This window comes from Epinephelus moara, chromosome 10 (assembly GCF_006386435.1).
Source record: "Epinephelus moara isolate mb chromosome 10, YSFRI_EMoa_1.0, whole genome shotgun sequence".
NCBI lineage: Eukaryota > Metazoa > Chordata > Actinopteri > Perciformes > Serranidae > Epinephelus > Epinephelus moara.
The window spans coordinates 13802987-13817722 of NC_065515.1; the positions used below are offsets into that span (position 1 = coordinate 13802987).

At 42.4% G+C, this 14736-nt stretch overlaps 1 protein-coding gene across 2 annotated transcripts in view; it reads right to left on the reverse strand.

Annotated features, from left to right (window-relative positions):
* Positions 1–1563: 1563 nt before the first annotated feature.
* The window catches only part of ssbp4 (single stranded DNA binding protein 4), a 121356-nt gene continuing 108183 nt past the window's right edge, over positions 1564–14736 (reverse strand). Inside the window, exons 7-17 of one of the 2 annotated variants that reach the window (XM_050054531.1) lie at positions 13611–13737; positions 13385–13452; positions 12107–12171; positions 9815–9860; positions 9677–9712; positions 9485–9539; positions 7979–8049; positions 7811–7889; positions 7371–7399; positions 7180–7281; positions 1564–4579 (exon numbers count right to left, since the gene is read on the reverse strand). In XM_050054531.1, the coding sequence (XP_049910488.1) occupies positions 4499–4579; positions 7180–7281; positions 7371–7399; positions 7811–7889; positions 7979–8049; positions 9485–9539; positions 9677–9712; positions 9815–9860; positions 12107–12171; positions 13385–13452; positions 13611–13737 (759 nt within the window). In that variant the 3' untranslated portion in view covers positions 1564–4498. Of the gene's footprint in view, positions 4773–7179; positions 7282–7370; positions 7400–7810; positions 7890–7978; positions 8050–9484; positions 9540–9676; positions 9713–9814; positions 9861–12106; positions 12172–13384; positions 13453–13610; positions 13738–14736 lie in introns of both variants that reach the window. The other variant, XM_050054532.1, reaches the window with a different exon arrangement.

A 14736-nucleotide genomic window follows, 5' to 3' on the forward strand; every position in this document is an offset into this window, starting at 1 on the left:
ATACGTACAAATAACTTCTGTAAAAATGATCTTGCTTAGCAACCAGACCAGGCGTTTGATTGAGACAGGTGTTTATTTGTCAAAATCTTTAGCCACACTGGGCTAGTAAAAGGGACTGGGCGTTTAATGAAAGTTTTACGGTATTTGGAGCTGTGATAAGCTGTTTGCAAATTCAAAATTGGTGGCTGAATTATGGAGTGTTGGTTTAGCCCAAACCCAAACTGGTGAACTTAGTTTTAGATGGCCTAAATTCTATGTCAATAACACATCTTATTTGAAAGGTGTGTGCACACCTAAGGCCAAAATACCAATGCATAATATAAAGTGGTGAAAAGTTACACATTAAACCAGGGAACTCCATTTCTTCCCAACCATTAAGATGCAGGAAGTCCTTTTAAGTTAACCCTTTCCTTCCATACATCTTTGCTAGAACCTGTGGTCCAAGGTATCATGCAGGTTTATTAAATCGGAGGGTCTTAAGTGCTATATCATAGGCAACTGGACTTGAGATTTTTGAAGACGTACATAGGGGCTTCTTCAGTTCAGAACTCTTGGATGAGAAGTAAAACGTCTTCAAGAAACTCAAGGAAGTCCAATTGCCTTCGATGTAGCACTTAAAATTACCATGACCTGGATGACTGAGAATCTTCACTGACATAAACCAGAGGGCAGAATTGAGTTGAAAAGTAATTATAATAGTTTATAGACAATAATATAGTCTACTAAGTTGTTTAACTTTTTGATCAGGGTATTTTTCAAAGATTAACATAATTTACAGAAAAAAATGCTGAGGTGCTAGGCAGTAATTTTAATTAATACCCCCCAATATTTAAAATGCCCCCCTCAATATATTGATAAAAAATGTACAGAAAAAAATAATTGCTATGCTAGGACAGACATCCACGCACCTCTGTCTAAAATAATCCTTAACAAATGTAATCATAATCATAAATAAACTTAACAAATGATCATTATTATTACTACTGGTTCTAGTATAACAGTGTGCTGCAGTTCTGTGTGTGGTTTGTCTGAGTAGTATTGCTGTGCCCCAGTGACTGCTGTGGGTAGATACAATCAATGTCAAACACTGCTCTGTCTCTATTTTATTACTTTCAAATATATTAAAAAGTGAAAAACTAGAAGGTAATATGAGTGTGGGTGATTTCACTGCCACTTGTTGTAGTTTTTGTAAATTGTTTGTCATAAAAAAGCCCAAAAAAAAATCATAAAAGTCATAGTATACTATGGCATAAAAAGTCATTAAAAATTACTTCTTTTAAATCAATCATATGCTGGCTCCCTAAAATGGCACTCATTTATCAAAACTGCAAGAACCCCTGATCGCAGATTTTTATTTAAAAATGCTCTGAAATGGTGAGTTTAGCTGTTAAGTTTCTAAAAATTTCCTCCCAGGCTCCGCTCGAGGATTGGGTCATAGAGGGTTAGATTAGGTATAGATCCTACACTGTATATATATATAACATCTCTTTATGTGCTGCATTAGATGATGGCTGAAAGCTATAATGAGAGCTCAGAGGAAGAGATTCAAACACCAAGGAAAAATCAAATGACATTTATTATTGATGCATTGTTTCTTTTTTGATAAGCAAATTATCTGTTTTTCTTTCAGTCTAAAGAAACTTTACAATATAAAGAAACATACAAAGAACATCTTTATTACCTACACAAGACACCTAAGTCCCTAAGACAAGATTCTGAACTATCCTACCATGAAAATACAAAGCAAACCCAAGAGACAGACTGCTTCATATTGAATACTGCCGTGTCATCAGAAAGGACCATGAATGGTACAGGAGAATCATTTATATCCCCTTCCCTTGAATCCCCCACCCCTCCCCGACTCGACATAACCACCCCACCCGACCCGACCAGCAAATCTTCCTAATGGTACAGTATTATACATCACAATAGAAGTACAGAGATGGCCAACGATCGATATACACAGAGGACTGAGAGAGGATCAGTGAGAGAGCTTCGATCTATACAACGCTATAACAGAAGCGAATAGCAAAGGACACAGTTACTTTTTGATCTATTCTTAATTTAAAATGAGGTTTCTCTTAAGTATTTTTACCTTTTTAAAAGTTTTCTTAAATTGATAAAAATCCTTCATATTAAAAACTGCAATAAGAGGTCACATGTTTCCTGTGTGAGAAGATGCCCTTTGGAACAACGATTCAAATCCAATAGTAACATTTAACTGAAACATAAGGAGACAAGGGCAGAGTGAGGACGCTACAGCTTGTTTGCTTCTCTCTGTCCTGTCCTCTCTCTGTCCTATCCTCCCCCACCATACAAGCATACAGTCTGCATTTATTGTGTTACTGTATTCTATACACTTTTATGGAAATTTAGCCACACGAGCCAAATCGTCAGCGCATCCGTTCTCTATGAAAAACATGGACAGTTTTATTTATAATTTACTTTCAGCTGTATTCATTGGTAGTGACTGACATATCAAAACATGTCAATGATATCAAAATGCATTATACAGTATTTACAAAAAAGGAAATTAAAGAGAAGGGAGAGGGGGGAGGTTTTGGTGGGGGTGAGGGGACGGGGTTGGAGGAAAGAAGGGAGGTGTGTGTCACTACGTCGAAGGAACACTGGAGAAAGTGTTTCCCAGGCCGCCGATAGCCAAATCCTGGAGATGTCCCCGTTGAACTCTGGGTACAATCTGTTCACATTGATATCAGAAAATTGATAAGTACGTCACCATCACCCGTGGAGGCTACAATGGTTGTTTAGTTACTGTTGGTTTGAGCACAGCCATGACGTTAAGTGCTGCAGTGTGATGCCATGAGAGATAATTTATCTCTTTGAAACAGTGAGAGAGTTGATCAGGCCAAGAGTACATAACATAGAGAAATTAAATAGCCTAATATGTAATTATGCTTTTCTTTGTGTGCAGATTCTATGGGCGTTCATTTTCTCAGTTGAATACATTTAAAATAAAAACAATCTGCTGAAAACAATCCACAAAAAAATGGAAATATATCCATTACAAAAGTATCCCATTATTGTTCCTCTTCTTTAGACCGACGTGGCTGCATGGTCTGTTAACCCCAAGGTGCATCACTCTGCTCCCATCATCAGCTTCCCCAATCCATTATCCCGCACGTGTGACGGGACTCGCTGAGGGAACTTTTCGAAGGGAGCTCCGAGGAGACAGTTATTTAGCCCGTCCTGTCTGGGTTAAGAAACTGGATCATACAGGATCTGTGAGTTCACCCCAAACTTCAAGCAAGAAATCAGGCTTCACGAGTGTGTCTGAGGTCCCACGACATCTCCCAGTCCAAAAAGAGGAGACACTGGCGAGAGACCAGAATGAATCCTGGGAGGAAAACAGTGCCACTTGGAGTCCACAGTGAGGTTGAAATCAAACGAAGCAATGGAGGGGAAGGAACCACATTTTAGGATTCACAGACAACTTGTAAATAACAAATAATAAAAACAACCACAATGCAAGCTAAATATGTCTTATTTACAGACAAGACCAAATTCCGCAGAGGAGACACTCTCTCGCTCTGTCCGTTACTGAATGAGAACTGGCACCTGTCCCGACAATCATGGCAGGATTTCATCAGAGCCGTTCTCGTGCAGTAAAAACATAGAAACCTGTGAGAAGGGGTGCTTATTAAGACAAGATAGCTAGAGACACGATTCAGGTGCACCAGCAGACACTTTGTACCAGATAACAGCTCTGAGAAAGCCTCTGTTTTAACTGTAAGGGTAGTTTCAGCCACCTCGGCACAAACTACTTCATCTGGTGAGGACAGTCGGTTACATCCACTCTGACTTTGAACGTGTATGCAAATGGTGCTACAAACATTTAGATGGCAAAGACTCAAGCTACAATTTCAGAAGAAGTTTTAAAGGAGAGGTATGTGAAGTGACCGTGACAAAAAAAAAACAAGACAAAACATCAAATAACCTAAAATCATGTAAACAGAAAATCATTGTGCATTTTTTTTTTCTCGAGTGTGTGCTTATTCTGTCATTGTTGATGCTGCTGCTGAGATAAAATGTGCCCTTTACAGGAAATCAAAACTACATTAGTAGAATAATATCAATTATGAAAATTATAACAATAATATTACCATCAACAACAAAAAAATACAAACATTTAATGAAAACCATTCTTTGCCCTAAAATAACATTATCAGTCCATCTTTTTTTTTTTTTCTTTTTTGTTTTTTGAATCATTCCTGACACAGGAGTTTTTGAATGAGGGTTTTCGGCTCCTGTCAGTCAACAACTGCGTGCCCTCATAAGTTATGATCAGCGTGATATAATGGAGTGGTGGTGGATGCAGCGGGGCATCTTGTTTGGGCTTGGATGCCGCCCACGAGGGCAGGTTTTGGGTTTGGGAGAGACAGGCTTGGAGCAGTTTCGGGCTCTTGCTGTCCTAAGGTCCGTGTCGAGGCCCCGGCAGGCGAGGAGAAGCGGAGACCCTTCCTGTTGCTTGCAGGCCTTTTCATGTTCTTAAACCCATTTTACAGGCGTTGGGATGGGGGGCCTTTAGGGGAGTCCTGCTTTCCAGGTGCATCCCCAGGGGCTGTGTGGCACAGCACACCGTCCACGAGGAGGAGGTAGGAAGGAAGGAAGGTAGGGGGGGAGGAGGGTAATGCAAGACGCACCAGGGTGGATGGGAAAAGGAGATCGGGGTAAGGGGAGATGAAAAAGGAAATAAAATAAAATAAAAGATAAAATAAAAAAAATCACACACTCATCGTCATGTTGGGTGAATACTGTAAAGAGAGAAAAAACAGAGGGAGGGGAGAAAAGATAAGCCAAAAACTATATTAAACTTATTGTTCTACCCATCTCAAGATGAAAGCAATACAGCTAACTAAACTAAACGCCATGTCCAGGACACCAGCCTCTTGCAGACGTTACACATGACCATTAACCCTCTCTATTTCACTTTCTATGTCAGTTAACCAGCGGCAAGCAAAGCAGAGTCCAGCCCAAGGAGAAAATGTTAGGGAATTTCAGAACGCAGTGAAGATACTGCAGCAAAATGTAGTTGTCAGTCTCACATTAAATCACTCTATGACAATCTCTCCATGCATCAGAGAAAGCATATGAGGTGGGTCGTTTCCATGCTGCATGCTGTGTTTTGGTGAAGCTGGGAAAACTGAGTACAACATAGAGGATTGATTGTCTGCTTCAGCCATGTGGACTGGTTTCAAGGTCACAGTAGAGAAGGGGCCGGTTTCACAAACATATTTTAGACCAGTGGTTCTAAAACTTTTAACACTGTGTACCACCAAATACCAAATATTAAGCTCTTCGAGGCTTTCCCTGTTCAGCTACGGCAGGTTTATTCCTAATCAGAAAATAATTTATTGTTGAATGCAGTCAGCCACAGCCATGTTGTACCAAGAGTGCAAGGGCCAGCCCCTCATTGGGTGCTGCATCAGGAGCCAGTAGCACTTTGCTTGGTTGACTGTCATCCACTTCACTTTCAGCTGGTCTGCTCGAAACATTCTCGTCCTGATCCTCATTTCTCTTCCTAATAGTTCCCGTTTGGAGCCATGATTGCAGTTCTTTAACCATTTATTTTACCTCCGCCAACTATCTTGCCATCATAGTTAAGATCGTAACTAATCATCGACGTATGTGCGCTACGTACATGAATGTGACGATGGTTTGAGAACCAGTGATCTAAGCTCTACACAGAGTCTATTTTGTGAAACCAGCCCCAGGTCACGTTGGACAAACAGCACACGGCATTTCAATTTCTTGCTCCGTAATTAAGTACCAGACCAGACGGAGCAATCACGATTGTATCATACTTATTATTTTTTTATGACTGGCCAAATCAAAATGTGATCCTGCCGTTTGATACCAGTTCAGATCTGTGCAGATGTGACTGTAATCTGAAGTAAGTGATTCAAATATGTGATACTAGGTCTTATGACGATTTAATAGGATTTTATATAATCTTCTTTGTTTGTTCCCAGCTTAGAGGGACAGTTCACCTCAAAATCAAAAATATTTTTTTCCTCTTACCTGTAGAGCTGTTTATTAATCTATGTGTGGGTTGCAGAGTGTTGGAGATATGGTCTGTAGTGAAGTCTGCCTTCTCTTGAATATAATGCAACTAGATGGCATTCGACTTGTGGTGCTCAAAACGCCAAAAAATACATTTGAAAAACTCAACAGCAATGTCTCTTTCCAGAAATCATGACATGTTTACTCAAGATAATCCACAGACCTTGTTGTGAGCAGTGTCACATAGGAACTATTTTCTTTTCTACTGATCTACACCCATCAACCATATAACTGTGCAGAAGGAAGTGTGCATCTACTCATGGATGAGGGGGTCGTGCTCATGACAGTAGTTGGGTTTCCATCCACCTATTTTTAGTCGCATTTTCAAAAATTGCGGGAAAAAAAAAAAAAAAAAACTTGAATGGAAATGCCAGAAATTTCTCCAGGAATCTCTCCATCTCGTCGTAGTCATGGATGTGCCGGTAGTTGTTGCGGACATGAGACGCTCTCAATGACGTCATCTCACGGTGCCCTCTTCTTCTACGGGTGTTCTTTTGCATTTTTATTTTTCACAAGAAGCACCACCTACTGCTCAACCTGTTGACTCCCAATACTCGCAAAACAATAGTGAATGGAAACGTGCATAAATTCGAATTTTCTTTTGCACATTTGCACAAAATTCGCTTAAAATTTGCGATACATTTGGAGATCCGGATCCAGTTACAGTGAGATGTTAACATTAAGGGTGTCCTCTTTGGCTGAGCTGTAACTTTAGCTGACTGAGCTACCACTAACTGCATGCTTCCTTCTGAGTGGTGATACAGTTGGCAGGTGCAGTTGGTAGAAAGAAAGTAGCACCTGCATGAAACTGCTCACATCAAGGTCTGTGGATTATCTTGAGTAAGTGGGTCATGATTTCTAGAAAGTTTTAAAATTTATTTCTTGACGCTCTGAGCACCACAAGCTGAGTGCCATCTAGTTCCATTACATTCAAGAGAAGGCAGACATCTGCACAGCTGATATCTCAAATCACTCGGCAACTCACAGCAAAACACTCTAGACTGATAAACAGCACTACAGGTGAGGGGGAAATATGTGTTTTTGATTTTGGGGTGAACTGTCCCTTTAAGAGGTTATGTCGTCTCCTTTGGTACTCACACTTTCACTTTGGAATGGGTTTAAAAAGTTGCCTGCCATCTCGCCGTCGTCTCGCGGAGTGCCGGGAGGATTGTTCATGCCTGCCATGTTGTTGGGAGAATTCTACAACGTAGGTTAAAAACAGAAGCAGTGAGATTACAGACACACAAACAGACAGACAGATAGACAGACAGAGTGGCAGTCAGCCTTACCTTTGGCAACCCATCCATGTCACCAGAGCCTGTGATCAGAAATGGAAAAAGGAGAATCACCGTGAGGTAACCGTCAACTGATCCTCGGCGTTCCTGCTACTAATTCAACACGAGTTCAGGATATCCAGTGCAAATAGGAACAACCTGCCCTCTCACAGGTAATGGCCTTTAATTAAGCTATTTGTTTCAGATACAGATGAGCACCAACTCACTGGCTCCACTGATCACGTCTCACCCATCTGCAGGATCAATTGGCCTACTCACTGCCCCACTAATCTGTTTTAGCTTTGATCAATAAGAGGACGAGGGAGAGCACTTCCTCTAGCAGCCATAGGAGGGCAGAGTCTCACTTCTAAAGGCCTTTGTTCATGGAGAGTAACAGGTTTCACTGAACATACTCTGAAGCGAGTACACACTGTGCACCACCTTTGAATACTCACCTAGTGATCCGTTCATATGATGCTGCTCCATGGCACCCATTCCACCCATGGGCCCGTCAGGACCCGGTCCCATTGGGAACTAAAAAGGAAAAACATGTACAAAGGTCATTTATCTTATTTTTTCTTTCTGTTTTAATTAACTGTGACTCAAAACTGAGCATTTCTTACATTAGGTCTGTTTCCACCCGGGCCGATGGGGTTCATCATCGTGTAGATGTTTTCACTCGAGTTTGTCGAATCTGTGAACAAAGAGCAGTTTCAGATCAGAATACTGTAAAGCAGTTTGTGCCTCCTAGACTCGTAGAAATACTTGCATATGAGCCACCTGCACTGTTGTCTGTTTTCACATCCAATTGTTCTAAAAATTGTCAAAAATAAGGTGGGTTCGGGGGCTGGGATGGGGTAATGAATGGAAAATAATGAGCTTTGCTGCACAGAAATGACATGAGTGGCACTGTCTCTCACTGTACTTGACACTGTTTCAGTTTAATTCTGCCATTTGTACAACACACCCAGCTACCGCCCAGACATGTGCTTATTTCTGCTGTACAGGACAAAGACTACCAGTGTGTTACTTTAAGTGCCAGTACATAATGTCAGTGAATCTGTCCGTCAATCAGTCTAAATACCGCTGCCTGCGATGTACGAATAAAGAAACACATTGTCTTATTGCTACAATCAGGAGATTAGTTATTATATGGACGCCGTGGCAACTTAGCAACAACCAGTACATGCTGTGTCGCTCCTTGTGTGTGTGTCTGTGTGTCCTGAAAAGATTCAGAAGGATGAAGTGACCTTGATCTGACATTGCAGGCAGAAAGTTGTGAGTGGATGACTGAGAAAAGCAGGAAAAAAAATAAAATATGAATAACAGATTGAAAGACAGGGGAGGAGATGGATACAGTATGTGCAAAGTGGTGGCGAGATCTTGCCTGTTAGTGTCCCTGAATCTAGCTTGCGTTGTCGTGACTGGAGGAGGGGGGCAATACTGAGTGGGAGGTGTGCATTTTTGTGGGAGGTTTGTGTGTAAGTGTGTGTGCGCTCGGACTTGGCGACTGCAGTGGAAATATGTTTCCCCTCCCGGTGTACGTGTGAGCAGGAGCATTTTGTGCAAAAGGTTGCCCCGGCAACGTATCACAATAGAGGTACGTATATAAATAATAAATAGTGGACACAAAAAGAAGCTCTCCACAGGCCAACAGAAACAGAACATCCACAGGATATCAGCCCACAGTGTTTTGTTCTCAGCTAATCCTCCGCAGAGACGCTAGATTGATGGGTCAAAGCTGAGATGGATCATTCCTTTGATTGCAGACTGACATGCCTCTGTTTCCATTTTATACAACTGTCTTCACAATGAGAAAACACAGCTTACACACGAATATTTTCCACAACGTGCCTAAACTGGCAACAAATGTGATTAACGACTAGAATCTTTGCACACGTCACATATATCCACATTTGAGTGCCATATTTTCACATGTTTAACACGTATAAAATAACTTCTAAAGACTCAATTCCTTAAGTATTTAGAGTGCCATCACTGCCTGTCTCTCCCTAAGAGAGACGTGTACCTGACAGAGAACAGGTTTGATGTTTCTTAGACTGAGCCCTTGTTCAGTGAACGCCGGATAAAAGTAGAAATCAGAAGGGAAACTGAAGTGTATAACTCACCTCCGGGGCTAGGCATGATGGGAGTTCCTGGTGGGCCGCCTCCCCCTGGAGGGCCCTGAGGGGCGAAGAAACGAGAGAGAAAGAGAAATGAGCGCTGAGTGCATCTGGATGGCAGCGTGCCTGTTAGATATCACCGCACGACAGGTAATTTATGGCCTGTGGTCGAACACGAGTCCATGACGGGACACTTACCACATAGTTGCCTGGAGATGAAGATGAATAAGCTATCTGTGGAGAGAAGAGACCCGAGGTGAAACAAAACATGAGACACAGCTATTGTAAACACACTCAGTCATGTAGGAGATGAAGATGTAAGAGAGTGTGACTCACCGAGTTGGTGTTGGGGTTCGGCCATGGACCTCTTCCACCAGGACCCCTGGAGAAGCAAACAGAGAGGAAGGAGAAGACATTTAATAGAGGAAAATAGATTTCTGGCAAGGAACAAAGTTGCACGCCTCGCTGGAGATGTTTGTCACAACACATGTCAGATGTAATGATTTCTAATTAGTAATTTCTTGTGCATCAATACAGTCTATTAGCTGATATGCACTATAATCTAGAACTCTTGGCAACATGGCTGAATTGAACATGTCACTTTAAAGGGGAACTATGCCTGCCCATTTTCAAAATTCATACATGTAATTCCTTTGGTCTAAGATAATCAAAAAATATTTGTAAACTCTCTAGAGGGCTAAAGCTCAGATTTGTGATGTCATCAGGAATAAAGTCTGGAGCTGCTCCAAAGATAATGAATTGGGAAAGATGTTATAGATGACACTGAGAGCACCCAGGGGAATGTTCTGAGTATATGGGTACATTTTCTGTTTCAGGGCTGAAAACTACAGAAGAATAAAGTTCATTTGAGTATAAAAAAAAGAAAGCTAAAGTCCCATTTCCACTGAGCAGTTCAGTTCGGTTCGGTTCAGTTTTTGGTCCCCCCTCTGTTGGGGTACCTAGCACACAGATCTGGCACTAAAAGGTGGAGCTGTGAACTCTGCAGTCTGTTGATTGGTCAATAGAGGACGGTCACTCTGCTCAGGGCTGAGTTGTGGCTGGTTTTGAGGCTCATGTAACCAATATTCATACCGTGGAGAGTTTCATTAGTAAACTGTTACTATAAAATGAAAGGATGTTTTGCTGCCTCTCACAGCAGCTGGAGTCTGAGAAAAAAATAATTTCATTCACTGGGCCGACTGCTGGTGTGCCGACGTGAATCAATCAGCACACCTTAAGTTTCACTGTGACAACTTTGACCATTACTTTAGTTTTTAAATGACATACACTTTTATATGTATTAATTTCGGCGGGGTTATGTAAACGGCATACATTCTAATCCCCACTCGGAGAAAAGAAAGCGTCGTGGAGCGTCGTTCCTGTGGGCTACGGCAGAGAGAGACTCTCACTGCAGCCTGTTTTATTTTGTTCTGAAAATGTCGACGTGCAGCCTCTTATCGGACGATAAACGAGGTGCAGACTGATGATGAGGAAATACAGTGAGAGCTGGACGGAGCAGTAAGTGACAACAATCCCACCCATATTTAAGTGTACTGTTTGTGGTGAAAACACTAGGGTCTAGGTACCATGTCTGAAGGGTTACTGTTTTTAATTTTCTTATTACTTTTTTTATATACTTTATTAATCACTGAGGGGAAATTCTGTTTCATTCTGTTGTCAATTACACTCAGGTCCGAACACACACACATGCACAAACAGGACCTATACATGCACTAAGTGGAGAGATGTCAGAGTGGGACTGCCCATGACAGGCGCTCCGAGCAGTGGAGGGGTTCGGTGCCTTGCTCAAGGGCACCTCGGCAGTGCCCAAAGGTTCCAAAGGTACCATACCAAAAGTGTTTGGTGGAAACGGGGCTATACAATCTGTGGGCTAACAAAATCAGGCTCCCATTCATAGTCTGTTGAGTAGCTCCAGACTTTATACCCTATGACATCACAAGTTTGAGACTTACTTCTCTGGTTTCTGGCTTTGAGAGAGAGAGGCTCATGTTCACAGATACTGACTGAACTTCTCCCATTGAAATAACACATTGGAATTCTTAGTTTAGGTGGTGTTCCTCTTTAAAAGGTAACTGGTGTTTTTCAACCTGGAGTAATTTTATCATTGTAAACACACGTCATTCAAAGTCAACAGAAACAAAATAAAACTCACAAAAGACATCTTGGTTCATCTTTCCACTGTTCCAACAATCACCAACTCTGCTTTGGTTGAAATAAATGCTAAATTCACAGAGTCAGATGTTTAAATATGCTGACTCATTACAGGCTAAAATTACTGTTTATCTAAATGGAGTCTGGTGGTTTTGGAGATAGTGATTCCAGGGCTGTTTCTAGTTAAACAAAAAGGATCTTATAATGCTGTCAGACACTTATAATAACAATCTGAGCCTGGTGGATGTACATTGAGGGTGCAAACATGCCCCAAGTGGTTGCATTGTATACTGTATCGCCCTCCTGTTCAGTACTGGACCAGTTTGTTGTCTCCATTAGTCACATGCTCACAGAAACACTGCATAATAGCATCCGAGTTAAAAACTACTGAAGTTACTCTTTAACTATAGAAGATAAGATATAGAAGACAAACATTCAAAAATTTAATATACTAACATGTTCATGCCCGGCATCCCTGGCCCCATCGAGTTTGGAGGAGGCCTCATCCCGCCGCCGTAGTTCTGCACAAAGAGAGGAGCACACAGTCAGCGCTGCGTCTCACACCTGCTCCGTCTAAAGGTTTGAATCTTAATGAAGGTCAGCGACCATCATGTCTCCCCCTAACTAGTGTTTAATTATGTGATGTATGGGCTGTGTGTGAAAGCGGACAGCTGTGTGTGAGTGTGTTTGTGTACGTCTGTATGTTGTGTGTCTCCGTGTATGCGCCTCTATGTGTCCACGCTCCCCTCTGTGTGTTTGCGTGTATGTTTTCATGGCTGCCCAGCAGGCGGGTTTGGCTGGCACTACACGTGCGTACTTGTGTATATGCGTGTGTGTTTGAGTGTGTGTGTGTGTGTGAGACAGACATAGACAGAGAGAGTAGGGGGGCAGGCCAGAGAGCAGCTCCACTCAGAGGAAGAGTTTTGTTCAGCAGACGATTACACTTGTCGAGCAGATGCCACACCAGCTGCTGGTACGCTCACTGCCAAAGTCACCGAGCCAGGGTGGCACAGAGAGGGGCCGAGGGCCACGGGGAGAGTGTGTGTCTGTGTGTGTGTGTGTGTGTGTGTGTGTGTCTTTGTGTGAGGTGATGTTGGAGCAGGAGGTGGTTGGGTGCAGAATGAAGCAGCTGTCTGGTAACGGTAATTCAAAAGGACACTGTTGTTTAAGCATCTTATGTATTACACTGAGTCACATTGACCGAAATTAAAGCAATAAAAGGAAAACCAACAGCGCCAAAACTGGCACCATTTTTGGTCAAAATGTGTTGGTGGTGGCTTGCTCAGGGCAGTCTGAGTATTCCGCCTCTGTTTGTCTCTCTAGGTGGGAGTCGACAAGTAGGATTTAACATGTAGAACTGGAGCTGGCAGTGGGTGAGCTCTGGTTCGAGCCAAGCTAATCATCAGAGCGCTCCTGACATTTAAAGGCAAAGTTAAGAGGCTGGCAGAGCCTAAATTTCTCTTCAGCGGAGAAGAAGTTTTATCTGCGTGCAGTTTATAGGCTGCTGGTTTGACATTATGGCCGTTTTTATAGTGGCCCTTAATGAAGGGCGACCAAACATTTGTGGGTTTGTTCATAAACTGCGAATCCAAGCACCAAATCTGGCTGTGTGGCAGCTGCAGAGTGGGAGTGCAGTGGGCTGGTAGCGCTGAAGGATACCATCCACATTCATGACTTTATAAACACAGTCCTTTTGTGCTTCATTCTGTATGAGTGTGTGAGTAATATCACTACCTGTGGGCCCATGCCTCCCATGCCTCGAGGCGGATTCATTCTCATTGGACCTCCCATGTTTGGATGTCCTGCGGTGAGACACAGAGAGCACAGCTTGTTAGAACGGCAGCACAGTTTGGATCAATGATAATTCCGTAAATGAGGAGAAAGTGTTCTCGTTCAGAAGCCAATATGAGATTACACCGCAATGTGTGAGAGTGAAATAACACCACATGTTTGTCGATACCTTGAGGTCTGGTGGGGTCCAGGCTGTTTGGTAGGAGAGGCTGTGACCCGGGGATGCTCCCAGGAGGCTGATTTGGCATACGGAGGGCGGGCCTTGGGCCACCTGGGTACCGTGGAGACATGAATGGCTGCAGGAAGGACACGAGAAGGACGATTATTATTGTATTTCAGGATGATCATGAGCAGAAACTGTGTTAGAATTCCTGATAGATGGGCCTTGAAATATCACAAATAAGTTTGTCCATGACCTTGTTTTACTCAAGTAAAGTTCCAACACTCTAACAGGGAGTTCAGGGCTGCAACTAATGATTACTTTCATTATCGACTGATCTGCCCATTATTTCCTCCATTAAGTGTTTTGTCAATAAAATACCAGAAAACAGAATTATGCTCTGTGTAATTTCCCAAAGCCCAGGGTCACGTCTTTAAATGGTATGTTTCATCCGACCAACAGTCCAGGAATCCAAAGCTATTCCGTTTATTATGTATGACAAAGAAAAACATACTAAAAGAATTAGCCATTCATTTTCTGTTAGTCAACTAACTGATTAATCAACTGATGGCCTTTGTCCACATCATATTTTTTCTGAGCATTAAGTGCTGCGCCTTGCATGTTTTTTCAGAGCGCTTCAGCTTTTTTGAGCGGCCTCCTGTTGGTTATCTCTGAACTTTTCAAAAAGGCGCTGGTGTTGTCACTGCCGCTCATTTAGCTACTGTCTGTCCTGAGCTGTATGATTCGTCAGCCAGAAACACAGACAGACAAAAAAAGACCATTTATGGGAGCAGATCGGCCGGATGCTGGATGCTGCTGGTGAGTGATGTGCTGTTATCACCGAATGCGTTTTAAGCTTGTTGTTAACTGCGTAGTCAACCCTCTGTTGACGTAGCGTTACGTCAGCTACCTAATGTTAAGATATCCTTGTAATAAAAGCAAAACCCAAGAGTAGTGCATCGTTAAAAAGAACGCTGGGGGAGCTTTTTCTACGGAGCGCTGGGATGAAGCACCCTACAACCTCTTTTCTGCCAAAGAAAAACACCATGTGGATACATGCCCTAATCGCTGCAGCTCTAACTGAGTGCACATTTCATTGATTAGTCTTAAGTTCATCGTCTAATTTATGAAGACC